The sequence below is a fragment of the Amphiprion ocellaris genome, chromosome 11 (genome assembly GCF_022539595.1).
Source record: "Amphiprion ocellaris isolate individual 3 ecotype Okinawa chromosome 11, ASM2253959v1, whole genome shotgun sequence".
In the NCBI taxonomy this organism is placed as follows: domain Eukaryota; kingdom Metazoa; phylum Chordata; class Actinopteri; family Pomacentridae; genus Amphiprion; species Amphiprion ocellaris.
In genome coordinates, this window is record NC_072776.1 from 36,397,199 (window position 1) to 36,413,678 (window position 16,480).

The window sequence follows — 16,480 nt, forward strand, 5'->3', positions numbered from 1 at the left end:
AAGAGACACAAAACAACCTCAAAGAGACACAAAACAACCTCAAAGGGACACAAAACAGCCACAAAGAGACACAAAACAACCACAAAGAGACACAAAACAGCCACAAAGAGACACAAAACAACCTCAAAGGGACACAAAACAACCACAAAGAGACACAAAACAACCACAAAGGGACACAAAACCTCAGAGACACAAAACAACGTCAGAGACAAAAACAACCACAAAGAGACACAAAACAACCACAAAGAGACACAAAACAAACACAAAGAGATACAAAACAACCACAAAGAGATACAAAACAACCACAAAGAGACACAAAACAGCCACAAAGAGACACAAAACAACCTCAAAGGGACACAAAACAGCCACAAAGAGACACAGAACAGCCACAAAGAGACACAAAACAACTATGAGACACAAAACAACCACAAAAGGTCACAAAACAACCACAAAGAGACACAAAACAACCACAAAGGGACACAAAACCTCAGAGACACAAAACAACGTCAGAGACAAAAACAACCACAAAGAGACACAAAACAACCACAAAGAGACACAAAACAACCACAAAGAGATACAAAACAACCACAAAGAGACAAAAACAACAACAAAGAGACACAAAACAACCACAAAGAGACACAAAACTACCACAAAGAGACACAAAACAACCACAAACAAAGCACTATTTAGGGCTGTTTAGTGTCTTTGAGGCTGTATTGTGTCTCCTTCAGGTCCTCATGGTTCTGTGTTCAGTGACTCGTCTGTCCATGAAGAAGAAGAGATGTCCTGCTGAAGGTTATGTTGTTTTGTGTGTGTTCAGAGGACAACCAGTTCCTGGAGTGTCTGGAGTACGAGCAGAAGACGGAGAGCAAACCGACCTTCAGCTCCATCATCAAGGACGTGGAGGTGGTGGAGGGCAGCGCTGCTCGCTTCGACTGCAAGATAGAAGGTTCTAGATGTTTACTGATCCTCATCATTCCTCATGTTCTACATTGTGTGGAGTAAACTGAACAAGGACCAGATTGCTGTCAGACAGATTAGTCCTCCATGTGTAGATAAGACAGGATGTTGTGTTGTAGAAGAGGTTTGACTGAAGCTGAGCTGCTGTTGCTGCAGGTTACCCCGACCCAGAGGTGGTCTGGTACAAAGACGACCATCCCATCAAAGAGACACGACATTTCCAGATCGACTACGACGAGGAAGGAAACTGCAGTCTGGTCATTTCAGAGGTTAGAGGACACCTTCAGGACATGTTGTTCAGGTTCCACAGAGCTGCAGGGAAAATAAACCACAGGAAGATTAAACAGCTCAACTAATAAATGTTGCAGAGGAAAGAAAGAACTGCTGCTGAAATTATTATTATTATTATTATTATTATTATTATTATTATTATTATTATTATTATTATTATTATTATTATTATTATTATTATTAATAATTATCAGCTGATCTCACATCTCCTTTATTATTATTATTAGTAGTAGTAGTAGTAGTAGTATTGTTATTGTTACTACTAATAATTATCAGCTGATCTCACATCTGCTTTATTATTATTATTATTATTATTATTATTATTATTATTATTATTATTAATCTTCAGCTGATCTCACATCTGCTTTATTATTATTATTATTATTATTATTATTATTATTATTATTAGTAGTAGTAGTAGTAGTAGTAGTAGTAGTAGTAGTAGTAGTAGTCGTAATAATTATCAGCTAATCTCACATCTGCTTTATTATTATTATTATTATTATTATTATTATCCATCCATCCATCCATCCATTATCTATACACCGCTTAATCCTCACTAGGGTCGCGGGGGGTGCTGGAGCCTATCCCAGCTGACTCGGGCGAAGGCAGGGGACACCCTGGACAGATCGCCAGTCTGTCGCAGGGCCACATACAAAGACGAACAAGCACTCTCACATTCACACCTACGGGCAATTTAGAATAATCCATTAACCTCAGCATATTTTTGGACTGTGGGAGGAAGCCGGAGTACCCGGAGAAAACCCACGCATGCACAGGGAGAACATACAAACTCCATGCAGAAAGATCCCGGGAAAGCCGGGACGCGAACCAGGGACCTTCTTGCTGCAAGGCGAAAGTGCTAACCACTACCCCACTGTGCAGCCATTATTATTATTATTATTATTATTATTATTATTATTATTATTATTATTATTATTATCATTATCATTATCATTATTATTATTATTATTATTATTATTATTATTATTAATAATAATAATAATAATAATAATAATAATAATAATAATTATCAGCTGATCTCACATCTGCTTTATTATTGTTATTAATTATCAGCTGGTCCTTGTATCATTTCTGACGGATAAGTCCCAAAAATTTCATCCATATCCGTTAGTCCATTTCTGAGTTATGTTGCAAACAGACAGACGGACAGACAGAGAGACAGACGGATGGACAGAAAGACAGACAGACAGACGGACGGACAGACAGACAAACAGACGGAAGGACAGATGGATAGACAGATGGACAGACGGATGGATGGATGGACGAACAGACAGACAGGCGGACAGACAGATAGACAGATGGATGGACGAACAGACAGACGGACAGAAAGACGGACAGACAGATGGACGGACGGACAGACGGACGGACAGAAAGACGGACAGACAGATGGATGGACGGACAGACCGACGGACAGAAAGACGGACAGACAGATGGACGGACGGACAGACCGACGGACGGATGGACAGACGGACGGAAAGAAAGAAAACTGGAGGTTGTGTGGAGAAACAACAGGATTGTTCAACTGGACTTGGCTCTTGAAGACGTACCAAATCTCATGCAAGACGAGTGGTGGAATGTCTTCCAGAACCTACAGAAGTCCAGAGAAGTCCAAATGGACTTCTCTGGACTTCTGTTGTAGGTTCTTGAAGATGTTCTTGTGGTCCTTGTGTCATTTCTGACCTTCCTTGAAAAGTTCATCCAAATCCATTTTACAGTAATGTTGCTGATAGATGGACAGACAGACGGAAAGACAAACCAACATGTAGACAGGACCTTACTTCCTGCTGAGGAACAGGTAGAAGCTTCAGGTGTCCAGCTGATGTCTCCTCTCAGGTTTCAGGTGATGATGATGCCAAGTACACGGTGAAGGCGGTGAACAGTCTGGGGGAGGCGACCTGCACCGCTGAGCTGCTGGTGGAGGTGATGGCTGGAGAGGAGGAGGAGGAGGAGGAGGAGGAGGAGTGAAGCACAGGCTGGACTCCCCCAGGAGGAGGAGTTAGCACCTCCACAACCAGCAGGGATTGGAGGAGCAGGGGGGTGGAGTTTAACACACCTGTTGAGGTGGAACGTTTATCCGAAACATTAAAGATCCACGAAGGATTCAGATTCAAACTAAATCATCCATATTAGTTTATATTCTCCCAGATCAGTCAGCCTCATTTACACCAAGACAACACTAAACCAGGAGTCAGTCTGTAGTTTACCTGTGTCTTAAACTCCGCCCACCCAACACCTGGACAAAGAAGCTCAGCGCCCTAGGTGAGCTTCTGTGGGTTTCACCTTAGACTTTCTATCATTGATTTCTGTTAGAGAAACAGGACATCTGGGATCTTCTGTCTGTTAGAAGATCTTCTGTCCAGTAGAAGGTCTTCTGTCCGGTAGAAGATCTTCTGTCCAGTAGAAGGTCTTCTGTCCAGTAGAGGATCTTCTGTCCAGTACAAGATCTTCTCAGTGGGTAGTTCCACCTCCAGAGTTTAATTTCAAACATGAAGAACTTCAGAGGTTCAGAACATCTCAGTGTTTCTGCTCAGAGAACATGAGGAAAAGTCTGGATGAAGGTTTTCAGCAGCAGCTCCCAGAATCCTTCCCCAGAGGATCATGGGAGTTGTAGTTCATTAACGGTAGATGATGACAAACAGCAGTTACAACGGAGAAACGCTGGTGGACGGAGGAGAACGTCTAGAGGAACCAGAACTTTGTGCTGACGCTGACCTACTTCCTGTGGGAGTCGCTGAGGAAGACTATGGTACGATGAAGGTGGAGCTGAGCAGAGCCATATATTGACAGAGTTCAGTCAATGTGACTCATGAGGTAGATAGTTTAGGTGGAGCTTACACGGCTAGTTAGCTTAGCGGCTGTTATTAGCATGCTAGCAGGCTGAGGAGTGAACTAACGAGACATTTGGTTCATCTGAAAACATTCAATTTGATCACCTACATGTGTTCTACCAACAGAAACTGATCCGTTAGCTGCAGCGCTAAAGATACGTAAAGTTCCAGCTAGTTATGTTAGCTAATTAGCTTTAATATTGACTAGCCAGTTCCAGCTATTTCCTGTTAGCCAATTAGCAGCAGAGGTTTGGGCTGTAGGAGAGAACCGCTAACAGTTAACAAGCTGTTCTCTCCTACAGCCCAAACCTCTGCTGCTCATTAGCCAACATTAACTAGCCAGTGCCAGCTAGCTAATGTTGGTTAATTAGCTTTAACATTAACTACCTAGTTCCTGCTAGTTCATGTTGGCTAATTAGCTTTAACATTAACTAGCCAGTTCCTGTTAGCTAATTAGCTTTAACATTGACTAGCCAGTTCCAGCTAGTTCCTGTTAGCTAATTAGCTTCAACATTAACTAGCCAGTTCCAGCTAGTTCCTGTTAGCTAATGAGCAGCAGAGGATTGGCTGTAGGTAGTGATGGTCCTCTGATACCCGAGGCTCCGACTTATGTGCGATAGCTCCTGAAGCTAATGTGTGGAACCACTGTGCAGAGACATGGTTTGGTCACGTGACCTGTGACGTTTGACTCACTTAGGTGAATGAATCAATGAATCACCTGAACCCAAAACATACTTTACCAACATCCATGATATGATCTGTGTTTGCTCCATGTGGAGATTTCAGGAACGTTCTCCAGTTTAGTCCTGATTTCTCCAAACCAAAATGCAGTCTCTGAAGTCAAAGTTTTACTCAAGGAATCAACCTGCAGAGAACCCAGTCTGAACTAGTGACTATAAAGAAACAGCTTTTATACAGAAACAAGTTACAGCGGTGTTACCAGTTTATTATCAGTTTATTACCAATTTATTATGAGTTTATTACCAGTTTATGATCAGTTTATGATCAGTTGATTATCAACCAGCTTCTTATATTTTCATGGCCAGAGTTAATCATGGAAACTTTCTGAGTTCTTTAGGTTATATGAGTTCCCAGTCACACAGTTCTACAGTAGTTTGACATCATAAAGAACATTTAATCAGAACATTATGATAATTTATAACAGAAAATGACATCAGTGTGTATTTATAGAACATCTCTCCAGATTATAAATAAAGAGTCTCCAGGGTTACAGACAGAATGCCAGATCAGAAACATGCTCTCAAATAATAATAATAATATTTATTATTATTATTATTATTATTATTATTATTATTATTATGGTATCCACTAGAACCCATACAGTCATCTAGTTGACCACATCCATAATAGTCCATGAACGAATCAGCATGTCTGGACAGCCCTTCCTGTTGCTGACCACTAGATGTCCTCCTGGATGAATCCTGTCTGGATCCTCCATCAACTTCACTAATAAGCCAACAGTAGCTGCTAACAGCAGCTAGCCGGTCACGTTGAATCCTATTTGTGTGTCGCTGTGATGTAAGACTGACCCCCCTCAGAGGGATTGTGGGTAATGAAGTGCCTTCTCTGTGAATATGTGGCTCAGATGGCCTGAACACGATGAGAACCTTTTCTGTTTGAGCACTTTTCTTTGTTTTTCACTCCGAACCTGAACGTCACTTGGCCTTAAACTTTATTAACTTTAATCCTTTGATGTCGGCACACTGAGGGACGTTAGTTTTAAACTTTATTAACTTTAATCCTTTAATGTCGGCACGCTGAGGGATGTTGGCCTTAAACAGCAGCAGAGCAAACATCCTGTCCTTTAGTCTTTATTCTGACTGTAATGAATTAAACTTCGTAATCAGAGCTCTGACAGGAAAACAAACATCTGATCACATGTTCTTCTCTAAACAGAACATTTGTGTCTTTATTTATAGGGAGGTGCCTTGAATTCAGAGATGATGCCTTTAAAGTACGCTTCTAAAGCTTTGTGTTCTGATTAGATTTATATTGAATAAAGTCATAAATAAAAGAATGTGCAGATATTAAATCACATTAACTCCACAGGAAGCCTTTGGGTTCTGCTGCGGGTTCGTCCCTCAGTGTGTCCAGATGTTTGGTTTCCACATTCCAGCTGTTTGGTTTGATTTAAAGGAGCGTTTTAACCTCACCGTGTGTTTGTGTGATTGATGTTTCTGTTTTATTTAAAGCACAGACTCAGTATCCTGTTGTTCACAGCTATAAACTGTCACTCCTGTGTTCTGATAGATGTCTGTAGAGGATGTTCCTGTCGTTTTTATATATCACTTTGATGAACTTCATGTACCAGACACAAGACTGAAGTTACACAAAACTAATAAATTTATATCACAAACAGCCACTGTGTTGATTCATTTAATTTAATAAAACACGACTTTAACTGTTGATTTATTTAATTTAATAAAACACGACTTTAACTGTTGATGTATTTAATTTAATAAAACATGGCTTTAACCGCTGATTGGTTTTAAATGATTAAAAATGGCTCCTCAGAGTGAATGTTTCCTGCTTTCTTTCCTCAGACAGTTCACTTTATGAACCAAACAGCTGATCAGTGAACAGAGAAACCAGCAGCAGATAGTTTGAGGTGATCAATCCCACATCAGATGTTCTGGACGTGTTCTACTGCAGCAGAACCAGAGCAGAAGATTAGATCAACTTTACTGATCCCACAGGGGGGAACGTTCACTGTTACAGCAGCTCCAAAAGAGAAATATGAACTCAGTACAAGAATAAATAAGACGAAAACACAACATTGTAGAGAAACATTTTATACAGATGATGATTTATTTATAGAAGACTACAGACTGTATACTGAGGATGAGGTTCTATCGGGTATTGGTCATCAGTAGGAATGTCAGAGGAAGAAGAACAGCAGGAAACAGGTTAAAGCACTTATAGAAAGTCTGATTGGTTCTGTCTGTAAACGATGGTGTCCCTCAGGGTTCTGCAGTAGAACTTCGACCTGAAACATTCTGCATCAGAAGGTAAACATGATTGATGTTCTCATCCTGCATCCTGATTATTATCAGAACTACAGATGATTAGTGGGTTCCAATAATCAGATCAACCTGATTGATCAGCATCTCTAAGCTCAAATAAATGAAGTTTTCTCTGATTCAAAACCCAACATGGAGACAAACACAGCAGAATCAATCAATCAATCAATCAATCAATCAATCAATCAATCAATCAATCAATCAATCAATCAATCAATCAATCAGTCAATCAGTCAATCAGTCAACCAATCAATCAACCAATCAATCAGTCAATCCATCAATCAATCAGTCAACCAATCAATCAGTCAATCAATCAACCAATCAATCAGTCAATCAATCAACCAATCAATCAATCCATCCTTCTCTCTCTGGGTGTATTCTGCTGTGTGTCCGCAGGAGGCGCTCTTTGTTTTCAGGCTCATACGAACAGACCGGATGCACCCTCTGCGCATGCTCAGCAGCTGTCGGTGCAGTGACAGTGATCCTCGCATCCTGTTGTTGTTGTTTGTTTTTGTTGTTTCGGTCTCCGGTTAGAACGATGGCCGGCACCGCGCTGAAGAGACTCATGGCCGAGTACAAACGTAAGTGACCCGCCCGCAGCCGCCCGAACACCCGGAGCTAGCGGCTAAGCTAACGGCTCCGCTGCTGCACCGAAGTCCGTTACCGAACCCTCCAGTTAAAGATTCCTCCCTCACCGGAGAGCCACATAGAGAACTCCGTTACCGAACCCTCCGGTTAAAGGTTCCTCCCTCACCGGAGAGCGGCGGATTACCGGCAGCACACCGACATGTGTGATGAACTTAGAACCTGGTCGTTGATTCATAAATATTAACAGGAGACAGCTTGCAGCTAACAGTTCAGTCATGGACAGTTAGCTGTTAGCTCCAGTTAAACTAAACTAACAGTTAGTGGAAGGTTCTCTACCGGAAGTTAGCTTAGACGGTTAGCCAAGAGAGTTAGTTTAGACAACTAGCTTTGAGAGTTAGCTTGTACAGTTAGCTTAGACAGTTACCTTAGAGAGTTAGCATATACAGTTAGCTTAGCGTAGTTTTCTTGGTGAGTGATTATTGATGAGCCTGGGCTGTGAAGGTGATTAATGTGATTACTGTGTTCCAGAACTCACCCTGAACCCACCTGAAGGCATCGTGGCAGGTAAGACTCACCTCGTCAGTAGGTTGTTGATCAATAACAGGTTATTGATCAGGTTCTGTTTGTTCTGCAGGTCCGGCCAACGAGGAGAACTTTTTTGAGTGGGAGGCCCTGATCATGTGAGTGATGACTCATCAGCCATGTTTGTTTACCTGTTTATATGCTTACTGTTGTCCTGTTTACTGTTGACATGTTTACTGTTTACCTGTTGACGTGTTTCCAGTAGAACCCAGCAGGCTGCAGTCCCGTCCTTTAGTTTTATAGATGTACCTGACATTAAGAGGTTACATCTCCTTAGAACATTTCTTTAGATGTTAAATGAGCCGTCCAGCAGCTTTAATAATCAATAATACAGCAGCTGATGAACCACCGTCATCCAGAACCTCGTCCACTCCTCATCCAACTAGAGCTCTACGTTCTCCAGTGTTCCTGGAACTGAATGATCCATCAGGTTCACTGTGGGTTCTGCTGTGATGTTTCACTGAGACCAGCAGGAGGCGCTGCTCAGCAGAGAGGAAACTGCACGTTCCCAGAGTCTCTCGTTCCTCTGCAGAGGTTTTTGAGGTTCTTCTGCTATCGCTGATTTTAACTGAACTCCTAAATGTTCCGTTTATCATCAGATTCATCAATTTCCTTCATTCTGCATCAGCTGACACGTTTACAGACAGTCCCTAAATGCCTCAGTCTGAGCTGTGATGTCACATTTACCTGGCAGCAGGTGAGTGTGAGCCTCTGGAAGCAGCAGGTGTGAGGTTCTTGTTCTGTGGTAAGGCGTTTAAATGCCAGTCAGAGCTGGTGTTTCTGAGGCGTCAGTGAAGGCAGCATCCTGACTCCCCTCCATTAGCAGCTGCTGTTGTTCTGCTGCCCTCTAATAAACCTGCAGTCCTCCAACCACTTACCTGCATGACATCACCACCACACACCTGTCATTACCTGCTGGGGCGCTACCTGGACGTTCCTCTCCTGGTTCTCTGCTGTTCTCAAGCTGTTGGTCTGCTGGAGTCCATCGGCTGATCACAGATCAATAATCAATACTTACTGACAGAACGGCAGTCCAGGTTAGAACCTAAACAGTCTGGGGTTCTACTGGGTCTCTGTCTGGTTCTGTCTGTAGTGGTTCTGTCTGCAGTGGTTCTACTGGGGTTCTGTCTGTTGTGGTTCTGTCTGTCATGGTTCTGTCTGGGGTTCTACTGGGGTTCTGTCTTTTTCTAGTCGTGTTGTGTATTTTCAGTTGTTCAGTGAATCTGGAACATTAAACATTTTGTTCCAACAGACCGTCCAGAGTTTATTGAGAACATCTGTTGATGGAACATCTGATAGAACTCTGTTATCGGATCATCAGAGAGCAGCTGATTGGTCGGCAGATAACCAATCAGAGAGCGTTTAGTGATGGAGCAGATATTCAAATGGTTCTACTGGGTTCTACCAGCTCCCCTCTACTGCTGGTTCTAATGGGTTCTTTCAGCTCAATCTACTGCTGGTTCTTCAGTCTATGGAACATTTCACATCAGTTTTAGAACCAGTCGTGAGACTTCCTTGAGGAACTCTGGATTATCAGCTAGAACGTCTTCAAGAATCACTACAGTTAAGAAAAGTAGAACCTCCCCACTGACCTGTAGAACCTCCCCACTGACCTGTAGAACCTCCCACTTCCCTGTAGAACCTCCTCATTGACCCGTAGAACCTGCCCACTGACCTGTAGAACCTCCCACTGGCCTGTAGAACCTCCCCACTGACCTGTAGAACCTCAGAGGACAGAAGAACCAGCAGAACTGAGGAACGTATAATGTAGGAGGATGTTCTCCAGGTGCATGCAAGTGTTATCGCAACAGGAACTTCCTGTTTGGAGAACAGATCATGGAGGAGATAAAATCCTTTAGAACAGGTCAGAACATGGAACACGTATGTTCAGGAGAACATCCCAACAGAAACCTACTGAGAACCAAGAGGAACCAGAATAAGTAGAACCTCATTGTTAGGTTCTCCTCAGGGTTCTGCTGCTGTTCTACGGAGACCTTTGGAAATACACACAAATACACACTAAAACTTTACTGTGTTGTTGTTTACAGTAGTTGTGTTGTTGTTTACTGTTGTTTACAGTTGTGTTGTTTACAGTAGATGTGTTTTTGTTTACTGTTGTGTTGTTGCTTGTTGTTGTTTACTGTTGTGTTGTTGTTTACAGTAGTTGTGTTGTTGTTTACTGTTGTTTACAGTTGTGTTGTTTACAGTAGATGTGTTTTTGTTTACTGTTGTGTTGTTGCTTATTGTTGTTTACTGTTGTGTTGTTGTTTACTGTTGTTGTGTTGTTGTTCACTGTTGTTGTGTTGTTGTTTACTGTCATTTACTGTTGTGTTGTTGTTTACTGTTGTTGTTGTGTTCCAGGGGTCCCCAGGACACGTGTTTTGAAGGCGGGGTGTTTCCTGCCGTCCTCAGCTTCCCCTCTGATTATCCTCTCAGTCCTCCTAAGATGAGGTTCACCTGTGACATGTTCCACCCCAACAGTAAGTAGAACCAGAACCTCAGTCTGGACCAGAGAGAACCAGAACCTCAGTCTGGACCAGAGAGAACCAGAACCTCAGTCTGGACCAGATTAGAACCAGAACCTCAGTCTGGACCAGAGCAGAACCAGAACCTCAGTCTGGACCAGATTAGAACCAGAACCTCAGTCTGGACCAGAGCAGAACCAGAACCTCAGTCAGTCTGGAGGTCTGGACCAGAGGAGAAGCTTCTAGAGACCAACGATTGACTCCTAATGTCTCGCTGTGAGACGTCTCGAGGTTCCTCTCCAGGTTCCTCTCCAGAAGAAGATGTTTCTCCTGCTGAATGTATTTATTGATCAGAGGCGTGATGGTCATCCTGCTGATAAATAATGCATACGTGAGATCTCTGTAGAGACTCTGTCTCCATCATCTGTGTAAATAAAGGTTTCATTTAAAACATCTAACTTTGTTACTAAGCTTTTATCCAATCAGAAGTGGAACTATGGACCTAGTTGTTTAGGAACTTCTACTAAGTGAGAGTAAAAACAGAAACAGATCAGAGAACTAAAGCGAAATCAGTATAAATCCAGTCAGAGCGTTTTATTTTGAAAGTCTCTTCCCGTGTTCTGCTGATGTCATCGTTCCAGCATGCTGTAATTAGAGCTGATTAGTGGGCTGCAGCCGTGATGTCACAGCAGGCAGACGGTCTGAGCACGCTCAGTGCTGATTAGAGGACGCAGCCCAACCATCATCACCACCTTTATCTTCATCACCACCTTCTTGTTCACCACCTTCATCTTCATCATCTTCATCACCACCAGCATGAACCTGAGCTGAACCTGCTACTGTAGCGTCTGAACCCCCATCAGCACCTGCAGCTGAAAACACACCTGGTAGTACAATAGTACACACCTGCTGGAAAATACTGCAGTACTCTGATAGTGCAGAATAAACCTGAAGAACCAAACTGAGGTTTTGAACAGCTGCTTCACGATCCGTCCTGTGGTTCTTCTGCGGTTCTCTTCAGTCTTAAGTTCTGTGGTTCTCCTCAGTCTAAAGTTGTGTGGTTCTGCTTTGGTTCTCCTCAGTCTACCCAGATGGTCGGGTCTGCATCTCCATCCTTCATGCTCCTGGAGATGACCCCATGGGTTATGAGAGCAGCGCAGAGAGATGGAGTCCAGTCCAGAGTGTGGAGAAGATCCTGCTGTCTGTGGTCAGCATGCTGGCAGGTACAGAACACGCCTAGAACATGCTTAGAACACACTACGAGGCAACGGCTGTCAGTATGTGAAAATGATTCACAAATACTAACTTCTCCTAATCCTCCTCATGGTCCTCCTCATGGTGGTGGTCCTCCTGGTTTTCCTGGTCATCCTGGTTCTCCTGGTCCTCATGGTCCTCTTCCTGGTCCTCCTCATGGTTCTCCTTGTGGTCCTCCTGATCCTGCTGTAGAACCTAACGATGAGAGTGGAGCTAACGTGGATGCGTCTAAGATGTGGCGTGAGGACAGAGAACAGTTCTACAGACTGGCTCAGAAGATCGTACGCAAGTCTCTGGGCCTGTAGTGATGATGTCATCATGATGATGATGTCAGACTGCTGCGTGTACACAGACTCATCACCATGGAAACCAGCGACACGCACCTCTCACGGACCAGTGAACCGACGAACGGCTGGGAGCCAGTCACATCACTGGAACCAGTTGGCTGGGGTCGTGTGATCATCGTGACATCATCACCTGCAGAGTTTCAGTTCGACGGCAGCAAACATGCAGACGTTCTACAAGTTCTAGACGTTCTACACGTTCTAGATGTTCTACATGTTCTAGACGTTCTACAAGTTCTAGACGTTCTACACGTTCTAGATGTTCTACACGTTCTACATGCTCTAGACGTTCTACACGTTCTAGATGTTCTACACGTTCTACATGCTCTAGACGTTCTACACGTTCTAGATGTTCTACACGTTCTAGATGTTCTATATGTTCTAGACATTAGATCCACAGTCTGGTTCTGACTCAGTAAAATGTTCTTCAGTAGAACATTTTGTCTTGATTTTCATCAAACTAATAGGAACCAACAGGACCCTGCTCCTCAACTCAAGTTTCCTGGTCCATGGTTCCTGCTGGTTCCTGCAGGAACTTACAGTTTTGTTCTATTGATTCTTGTTGATTTCTATTAGCTCCTGCTGGTTCTGTTGGTTCCTGCTGGTTCTATTGGTTCCTGCTGGTTCTATTGGTTCCTGTTGGCTCCTGTTGGTTCTATTGGTTCCTGTTGGTTGTATTGGTTCCTGCTGGTTCCTGTTCATTCTATTGGTTCCTGATGGTTCCTGATGGTTCTGTTGGTTCCTGCTGGTTCCTGTTCCTTCTATTGGTTCCTGCTGGTTCCTGTTCCTTCTATTGGTTCCTGCTGGTTCCTGTTCCTTCTATTGGTTCCTGCTGGTTCCTGATGGTTCTGTTGGTTCCTGCTGGTTCCTGCTGGCTGTTCTTCTCTGAGGTGTTTGTTTCTGTTTGTTTGCTGCCGTTGCTATGAAACCATTTCTGATCGACCAATGAGGCGGCGTCTGATTGGACAGAACTCGATGCACTTTATCTCCTCCTGAGGATCGTCGTACTCTGAGGTTTGCTTCCAGGTTCTTTAATTAGTTTCAACGTCATTAAAACCACAGAGGAAGAGCAAGAGCTGTGATTGGTCGAATTCTTTGGTTGTTTTTATGAAGCAGCAGAGAGGCGCTGGAAGTCATTAAAGCAGATTGTTCTGTTTCTTATAAATAATAAAAAAAAAACACCATCTGATCAGAAGACAAAATAAAAACACAGAAGAGCTCATAATAAATAATTAAAATTCATCTGTTTCTGTGTTTCTGTTTGTGATATCAGTTTTATTGGTTCTGAACGTTTTATCAACGTATCAACGTTCTCATCAGTTGTTGGAATTAATGAATTAGTTTCATAGAAAACAGAGGAAAATAAAAAGATGAAATATCTAAATAAAATCTGTACAATTATACAAATATATATCATAAATAAATAGAATAGTCGAAAAGGTCATTATTACAGGAAAACTGCGGTTTGTATGCAAAATGATATTTCTTAAAACATCTAAAATCACAATACTTATTCTAACCAGGGGTCCGTTTCACGAAGCAGGTTTAGTGAAAACTCTGAGTCTGTTAACCCTGAAATGAGGGAAACTGAGTTTTCCGTTTCACAAAAGGAGGTAACTCAAACCAGAGACAGAGGGGTAACTCTAGCCTGTTTCACAAAGAGAGGTAACTGAAGCTCTCGGTCAGTTACCATAGTAACAGACTCTCTGACTCTAACCTGGTCGGGACCAGGTTTATCTCAGTAAACCTCGAGTTTCTCTCAGTCTCCGCCCTCTTTCAGTCACACACTATTAGATTTCCTCATTCAGTCAGCAGGTGAGGTTTAGCGTAGTCTAGTTCTGCCGTCTATAAATGTCATGTCCTTTCATTAATGATCCAGTGGATGAAGGAGCAGCATTACTGCGCACAGAATTAAATATTCGTCGGGAGATTGTTATCAGACCGCGCATAGATGTTTTGGCATTTCCGGACAGTTATCTTTTTGAACGGTACCGTTTCACATCACAGTCCATAATCTACATCCAACCTCATCCGTCCTTACATTTACAACATGACCAACCACAGTCATGCTCTCACATCCCAGCAGATATTGTGTGTTGCGCTGCGGTTCTTTGCAAATGGAAGTTTTTTATATAATGTAGGAGATGCAGAGCACTTCAGTAAGACAACTGTATGCAGGACAGTCAGAAAAGTGAGTCTGGCCCTGAAACAACTTTTACCATCTTTGTGGTTTTCCCTGGACATAAACCTGTCAGAACCATCAAGGAGGAGTTCCACAGGATTGCAGGTGAATGATGTAGAGATCTGGTAAATTAATTTTAAATCATATCCAGTTAATGACATTGTGCTGCAACCTCAGACTGTGATTAGTAAATTTTATTTCTTTTAGGATTTCCCAGTGTGATTGGCTGCATGGATGGAACACACATCCCCATCACAGCTCCCTCACATAATGAAGCTGATTATGTGAACAGGAAGTCCATTCACAGCATAAATGTGCAGGTAGGCTACAGGTAGATTGACTACGGTTTCAAAATGTTAAAGACTGCATCATAGTTCAACATCTGTCATTCTCTGCACTGTCAAGATCATATGTGATGCTGCATACATCATTTCTAATGTGGAGGCCAAGTGGTCTGGATCTGTTCATGACTGGAGGATTTATCATGAGTCTAACCTGAGCAACAGACTGCAACGTGGTAAACAGCCTAAAGATTTTCACAATATAATTCACTTGTCTCCCACCTTTAATATACTCTAATGTATCCACTATACATTACAGGAGAGTTTGATGGCCTTCTGCTGGGTGACAGGGGTTACCATGCCAACCTAGTCTGATGACCTCATACCCTGACCCTGAACCAGGCCCCCAACAGAACTTCAACCAGGCTCACTGCAGGATGAGAGCCTGGGTGGAGATGACCACAGACCTGCTGAAAGCCTGTTTCCAGTGTCTACATCACCTCAGGGTGACTCCTGAGAGGCCTGTGATATTATTGTGGCATGTGTTGTTCTTCATAATATTACCACTATTAGAGGAGAGCAACACTCTGCCCTACAAACTGAAGACCCAGATGATGACCTCATCCACCTGCCAGCTATCCAGGACAGCAGAACAGTCAGAGACACCATATGCAATAATCACTGCAGAGTTTAAGTCACCATCATCACCACCACAGCAGTCAAATAAACACATGACATACATTTCATTTGGTCTTCTTTATTTCCTACAAATAAAAGAGCTAGTTTAGTTCATGTTCCAGTAGTTAACATAATTCACCTGTGACCTGCACCCACCTCTAACTTGTGCTCCAGTATTTCAGTTTCCAGATCTGCCCTCCTAATCTGGTGGTCCAAGTACTGCATTTCTTTATCTGTTTTTTGGATTTTTGTCAGCAAGTGCAGTTTGTAAATCTGTTTTACTAATACCTGGGAATACATAGAGGACATTAAATTATACAGTTGCACATGAATTCCACGGAATGAACATCTGGTGTTTACTGAACATCCATCTCACTGTGTCAATCTGTGCAGTGGAAGTTGAGGAAGCATCCTGCTGCTGTCCAGCCATGCTCTGTTAAAAAGGATGAGAATGTGCAATACTTCAGTGTAGGCTAAATGTCACACTCTATATTCCACCAGAATGTTCAGAAATGTGAATGGGAAGAGAACTATCAGTAACATACCTCTAGATGCCTTTCTGGATCCCCCTCTATGAAGGCAGCAGACACAGTTTCATCCTCTTCATCCTAGATGAGTGATATGTTTCAGTGGACTTAAACTACCATTTGGCTAAATCTTTGGAGTATTGCCTACTTACAGTTACAAGGTCTGTTGTGGCGTGAAGGGGCTCCATCAGGCAGATAACACCATCAGAATCTGTTGGGCCAAAAGAAGAAAAAAGACACAAAAGAGAAATAAATATTTGTATGAACATGCTTTTAAAAAAAATCTATATCTATATCTATCTATCTATGTATATATCTATATCTATCTATCTATATATATATATATATATATATATATATATATATATATATATATATATATATAAAGTCTTTGTTAGTTTAAATAGGCTTAATTATTTAGCAGAACATGATATG

At 42.3% G+C, this 16,480-nt stretch overlaps 2 protein-coding genes across 4 annotated transcripts in view; both read left to right on the top strand.

Moving 5' to 3' along the window:
- Positions 1–6,482, top strand: part of mylka (myosin, light chain kinase a) — a 93,254-nt gene extending 86,772 nt beyond the window's left edge. Inside the window, exons 31-33 of the mRNA XM_055015301.1 lie at positions 821–949; positions 1,117–1,229; positions 3,109–6,482. Coding sequence (XP_054871276.1) covers positions 821–949; positions 1,117–1,229; positions 3,109–3,240 — 374 coding nt within the window. The 3' untranslated portion in view covers positions 3,241–6,482. The remainder of the gene's footprint in view (positions 1–820; positions 950–1,116; positions 1,230–3,108) is intronic.
- Positions 6,483–7,565: 1,083 nt separating this feature from the next.
- ube2g2 (ubiquitin-conjugating enzyme E2G 2 (UBC7 homolog, yeast)) lies at positions 7,566–16,244 on the top strand. Of its 3 annotated transcripts, XM_055015476.1 has the most exons (7): positions 7,566–7,725; positions 8,261–8,296; positions 8,367–8,412; positions 10,676–10,794; positions 14,767–14,879; positions 14,965–15,076; positions 15,160–16,244. In XM_055015476.1, the coding sequence occupies exons 1-7, from the start codon at positions 7,683–7,685 to the stop codon at positions 15,213–15,215; spliced, it is 525 nt and encodes a 174-aa protein (XP_054871451.1). In that variant the 5' UTR covers positions 7,566–7,682; the 3' UTR covers positions 15,216–16,244. The 3 variants fall into 3 exon arrangements, with proteins under 3 accessions (XP_054871451.1, XP_054871452.1, XP_023144463.1); XM_055015477.1 differs by lacking the exon at positions 14,965–15,076 and having other exon boundaries at positions 7,567–7,725; positions 15,160–16,242; XM_023288695.3 differs by lacking the exons at positions 14,767–14,879; positions 14,965–15,076; positions 15,160–16,244 and adding exons at positions 11,862–12,002; positions 12,226–13,619 and having other exon boundaries at positions 7,573–7,725.
- Positions 16,245–16,480: the final 236 nt, after the last annotated feature.